The 6,039-nt window shown below is 51.3% G+C and overlaps 1 protein-coding gene across 7 annotated transcripts in view; it reads right to left on the bottom strand.

Moving 5' to 3' along the window:
- The window catches only part of LOC123276643 (odorant-binding protein 2b-like), a 67,629-nt gene extending 66,413 nt beyond the window's left edge, over positions 1 to 1,216 (bottom strand). For 3 of the 7 annotated variants that reach the window (XM_070484216.1, XM_070484214.1, XM_070484213.1), the window contains exon 1: positions 889 to 1,023. In XM_070484216.1, coding sequence (XP_070340317.1) covers positions 889 to 907 — 19 coding nt within the window. In that variant the 5' untranslated portion in view covers positions 908 to 1,023. Of the gene's footprint in view, positions 1 to 888 lie in introns of all 7 variants that reach the window. The other 4 variants (XM_044746339.2, XM_044746338.2, XM_044746340.2 and 1 more) reach the window with 4 other exon arrangements.
- Positions 1,217 to 6,039: the final 4,823 nt, after the last annotated feature.

Genomic DNA, 6,039 nt, shown 5'->3' on the forward strand with positions numbered 1-6,039 from the left:
ACGCTCTCCCGCACAAGTCCTCCTTTTCTTTTAGGCATCTGCTCTCAGCTTGAACATCACTGCCTAAGCCACAAAGTCTATCAGTAAATGCTGTATTTCTCAACACTCAACACAAAATTGCTTTTACGTATCTCCTAGGTAATTAGTTGCTGCCTGTCTGTCCTTTCCAACTAGGCTGTGAGGTCCAGTAGGTCAAACACCATGTCAGTCTTGCTCCTCAAGTGTCCAGACCACTGAACACGCACCGACCAGAGGAAAGGAAGGACTTGTCACAAAGTCAACTCTCCAGACTTCCTGTGGAAGGAGGGAACGGACGGAGCACCCTCGAGCCTCACACTTTCTTTGCCACACTTTCAAGTGTGGGACACATACCTGTGCTCACAATGCTCCCCGGACAGCCCCCACTGCACCCCTAACAGGGAGACTTCCGCACAGTCAAGGGCTTTGGAAAGCACTGGCTCTGCACACAAACGTTACGTGGCCCTAGACAGGCCACTTCCCCTGAACCGGCCTGAGCTTCAGGGGCACAACAGGCTTCACGAAAACCCCAACGGAACGTAGCCTCTAAAAGAGGGAGACCTGCACTCCTCAGAACGCATCGAGACCAGTGTCCTTATCTACTTCGCGTCTGTCCTTCCAAGAAGCCAAGACCACGGGGGCCGCTTCAGCGCCCGACTCCCGGGCACCGCATCCCCAGGCTGGCCCCGTGCCCGGCACACACCGTCCGTTCCATGAACGTGTGACGCGCACGAAGAGACCCCCCCCCGCCCCCCGCTCCCCGCGCCGCACAGCTGTCCCGCGACCTGACGGGCACCTCTCGGCGCACAAGCCTCTTCCTCAGGTACACGCTCGCCTCCCACCAGCCCCCAGGCCCACGCCCCCAGGTACCTCTCGCAGATGGCATCATCTTCGCAGGCGCCCTGGTCGTCCGTGTCCCGCGAGCAGGAAGAGCGGGAGCTGCAGGAGGGCCACCTCAGGCTAGCGGCCGTGGCTGTGGAGGGCCTGGGCTGCTGTGCCCAGCGGGGACACGGAGCGGCGTCCACGGACGCCGGGGGAACTGACGAGCCCGGCCCGGGAGAGAGCAGCAGAGCGCGGCCGGACTCCGCCGGGCTGGGCTCTCGGCAGGCGCGGCTCGCCGATGCCTCCCAGGACGGCGGCCCAGCAGCCGCGCGCGAGCGCCGCCGCCCAGAGGCTCCCCGGCCGCTGCCCCGCCCCCCCGCCGGCGGCGGATGTGGACACCTCCCAACCAACCAACCACAACAACAGAAAGCCAGGACTCCTGTCTCCCTCGGGGTGAGATCAGATATTAATAGCTTGCTTCCTGTTCATTCAGTTGAGGAACCAATGGGTGTCACTGATACGCAAAGTAGAAATGACCCTGGGCGAGGCTGAGGTGGGGCAGTTTAGCCAAGGGGAGAGGTTCGGAGATGAAATACACCACTTTCTTTGACTCATCCTCAGCCTAGAGGGTATTGCAAGCCACTGAACAAGCATAGTCGTCGGGCAGGGCACCATACACAGTCCACACGTGTGAGTGGGTATGAAGTGTCAACAACACACGGTAGAAGGTGTGGATCCCATCGGTCTAGATGAGGAGGCTGAGGGGGACTGGAAGAAGGTGGAGGCAGACGCACCAATACACCTCTGTTGATCGATGAGCAAAGAATTCTTGTGTTCTTTGCTGAGCCTCTGATTCAGAAAAACTGGTGATTCAGAGGACTCTGGTCAGTTTTTCATTGTGGGGCCACCCCAAAGGCTTCCCTCAGGCAGGGCCAGCTCATTCCATTTAAGCTCCTGATCAAGGGGCTGAAACTTTAGGACATAGCAGTAGAGTCTGGAAATGGTGAGCTTAACCATCTCAAGCTGCATGATGCTTCCAAGTTTGCGACTGTACTGGGGGAGCCATGAACAATGTCCCAGCCAGAGAAGGTGGCTGCCGGCTAATCTGCATCCTCTGACAAAGTCAAGAAAAGAGAAACTGGAGTTTCGATCCCTGTGAACACTAATATTGGGAGAGAAAGCTGGGCATGAACCATGGCCTTTCTCCCTAAGAGGCTCAAGTGGACATTTGCTGCCTTGGCTGTCCAGGATTGCTTTCTGCTCGAACAACAGCTAGAGTTTATTCTGAAGAACTAAACTCTCCTTTCAGTCCACTTGTATCACATGAGGCTCCATGCTTGGCACGGGGGGCAGAACCTTACCGCGGCCTGGCAATGATACCCAGAACACCCCAGTGATACTTTAGGAGTGTGTGTATGTGTGTGTTGGGGCGGGGGAGGGCGGTGACCAGATGGGTCCAATCTGAACGAATCCAAGGAGTTGAACCACACCAGGAGTTACTAAGTCTGGAAGAGCTCTCTTTTTGGCCAGACTTGAACCTGGGAGGATGTACCTTTCAAGCTACTGAGAGCCATCTTGCCATCTCATATAGCCTGAGAATGATGCTAATGGGCAGGCTAACAGAGTCTGGGGCACCGTATACACAATTAGTGGTGACCTGAGTTTGGAGTGTGGTAGCTGACGGGAAAATCACCAGCGTCTGTGGAAATGGTCAATCAGAAGCAGCTAAATTCAGAAAGATGAAATAAGCTCTCATTGGGTAGTTGCAACTTTACTCCTGAGCTAGGCGCCAACGATCCCTCCCTTTCCATCACCACCTGGTAGTACCTCAGTCAACCATTTTCTTCCTTCCCTGTGTTTCCATTTGCCTAAGTTTGACCTGTGATTTGCTCCCAAGCCTTAAGTAGCTCTAGTCTCTTGGAAGACCAACTTTCTTCCATTGAACTGCTGTTGCTCCTTTGTCAAAAATCAGTGGGGCATATTTGTTGGGACTATATCTGGGTTCTTTGTTCAGTTCCATTGATCTATGTGTCAATCCCTCTGCAAATATTACACAGTCTTGCTTACGGTACCTGTGTAATAAGTTATGAAACTGAGTAGCTCGATTACTCCCACTTCTTCCTTGTCAGAGTTGTTTAAGCTATTTTAATTCCTTTCTCTTTCCGTACAGATTTTGGAATTACTTTGTCTCTAGCTACAAAACCAATTTACTGGATTTTGATTGCATTAAATCTGTATAACAGTTACGGAGTATTGACATCTTTACTATATTTCGTCTTCCAATTCAGGAACATGGTATTTTTCTCCACTTATTTAGCTGTTTCACTGCTATTGTCAGTGTTGTGTAGAGTTCGCCATGCAAGTCCTGGACATGTTTTGTTGGATTCACACCTAAGTCTTTTATTTTTATTAGTGATCCCTAGTGTACTTTTAATTTTGGTATCCTATGCACATGTTCATTGCTAGTACATAGAAATACAACTGACTTTTACATGTTTATTTTCTATCCTAGCATATTGCTGAACTGTGTTATCACTTCTAGGAAGAATTACTTATTAATTTAATTTTCTTTTTTGAGGAAGATTGGACCTGAGCTAACATCTGTGACCATCTTCTTCGACTTTGTATGTGGAGCACCTGCCACAGCATGGCTTGATAAGCGATGCATAGGTCTGTGTCTGGGATCCAAACTGGTGAATTCTGAGCCACCGAAGCAGAGTGCACCAACTTAACCAACTACCACCGGGCCAGAGCCAAGAATTATTTTTAATAACTTCTTGTGACATAAAGCATGAAATTAAGATTCAATATTATGACCTGTCTTGACATCTGATAAATCAAGGGGACTTCAAATGGCCTAACTGCCATTCCCCACTCCTCTGCCCCCTCTTCTCCCGCAGATAAGGGCCCCTGGCCAAACACCCCTTCTCATCACAGGGAGCACACACAGTGCCTGCTTGTTCCTGACCTCAGGCTTCAGTTCCCTATCAGAGAATCATTCCAACAAGCCCACCACACCCTCCTGTGGGAACCAGGGCTCACTTCACCCTCTTGTTACCACACAGTCCTGTTCCTACCCAAACCTCTGCTTGTTCCATCTGTTCCCAAGTGCAGTCCCCGTGTGGCCCTGCATGGTGTGTGCTGTCCTCCTCCTGGGGCTGTGAGAATATATGATAAACTAATAAACTGCTGTCCATTCCACCTGTCCACTGTCGACTGTACTGTGTTTAGCCAGCCCCATGAGTCTAGGGTGGAAATCTCCCTCTCACCAATGGAGTGAAGTGACTAAAACAGTTGGCATCACAAGGAGGATGGCCCAACCTCACCTGAGGACACCTGGGCAGTGCTCACTAACTACTCCTTTGCTAACTATCGGGGTCGTTGGCAGCAGTTACTATCTTGGGAGTGAGGGCCCATTGCCGGCCAGCTTGGGCTTTAGCTCATGTTCTGTTCTCTCAAGTGGATGCTGCCATCTCTTCCCCACCCCAGTGTCTCATTCTTCCCCAGAAAGCAAGACCTATTCTTAGTTGACTCTATCCCAGAGTGAGGTGCCATCAGGTGTGGCCTGTGTCTGGCAGGTGGTCTCCCAGCCTCCTACCCGAGGGCAGCGACAACACAACCTCCTAACTGGTGGATGCTTGAGTTCCATTTCCTGAATCTCAGGCTGATGCTCCTTAGTCACTGTGTCTAGTCTGATGACCATCAGTGGCTGCTTGGGGTGGTCACAGAGACACTGTTTGGGAAAGTGTCCCCCCAGCACAGTCCTGGGGATGACCCCTTGTTTGGCTTGAGGAAAGGAGAAGGCCATGACCCCAGGAAGATTTCAGAATGACTCCCTGGTTCCCTCCAGAGTCAGGGCTGTTCAGGCAAAGGCAGTGAGCTCACCCGTCTCCTGTGCTGCTGCTCATCATGCTGCTGTCAGGGGCTCTCCAGATCCATAAGGGTTTCGAGGTCCACGAGCATGGGAGCCCATGGCCCAGGCACAGATCAAAAAGAACAAGTGTCTATGGGGGAGCGTGTGGTGTTCTACTTCTCTCCCAATGCGAAACTCTGAACCAGCACCCTTGGGCTGTGCTTAGCGTTGTTCCTGACCAGCATGCCAAAGGACTAATCTGGTCATCAAGGGGCTCGAGGCCCCCACCTCGGCCATAGACAAAATGACCTCCTGGATGTGGACTTCAACACTGGGGAGATTGACTGGCATTCCTGGAGGGAAAGAACACTTGTCTTTGAGGCCTGACACCTGGTTCCTTTCCACATAACCACCCTGAAGGTCTGCCCACATGTCATCCGATGGAGAAACACAAACACTGTGACTCTCCAGGCAAAAATATCCCGAGGGAATAAGTACAGAGAGAAGGTGGGGGGAGGGAAGCAGTGCCCAGCGTGGAGAAGGTAGGGCTGCAGCAGAAGATGGCTTCCACCCCTCAACGTCTGCATGCTGGGGGCCCTGGGCTCCTCCAATGCACCCTGTCACGTAAGCCGGGGTGGCACAAAACTCTGATCCTCAGGGTTATGAGGAAAACAATGCACAGCACCCCTGTGGCACAGTGAAGGTGTTAATTCAAACCTGACTTAAATACAACCATTGCTGGAGAGAGGCCCTAACCCTGATGCTCCCGACCTGAGCCTCTCTGGAGGGAAAACTGATAAACAAGAGCAGAGCAGAAAGACACTCCCCCAGCCCCAAGTGCATCCTGTGACCATCAGACCAATCAAAAGATAAATAAAGGAGAGAAACCTGGATACGTGCGGAGGAAGCAATCACACAAAAGAACTAATTCCAGAAAGGTTCACAATTTGGCCCAATTAGAAATTGAAAATTTACTAGAGTAATTTATATGGCAAAAAGATAAAGGGTTCTAACTGGCCTTTGTGCCTACACAACATAGTTTCTGAACTAACTTTAACATCTGCTATCATGCCCTAGTTTGGAAACCTTCATGGACTTTACACAAGAGCTGAAATTATGGTTATACCTAGTGAAATGAGCATGTTTTCTAGTTTCTGTATTTAAGGCTTTGACATCTGAGGCCTCGGCAACCTTGGAGGAACTGCCCTGCCAGGGTTAACTAGTTGCTACAGATAGTAAATGACTCCTCTGAACAATCCTTTCATACGTAATCATCTAGAGTCAACACCCTCAACCCCCTCCTCTCCGAGGCTCTTCCACTCTGGGCCACTCTTCCCTTGCTCTCG

Source organism: Equus asinus, chromosome 14 (assembly GCF_041296235.1).
Source record: "Equus asinus isolate D_3611 breed Donkey chromosome 14, EquAss-T2T_v2, whole genome shotgun sequence".
NCBI lineage: Eukaryota > Metazoa > Chordata > Mammalia > Perissodactyla > Equidae > Equus > Equus asinus.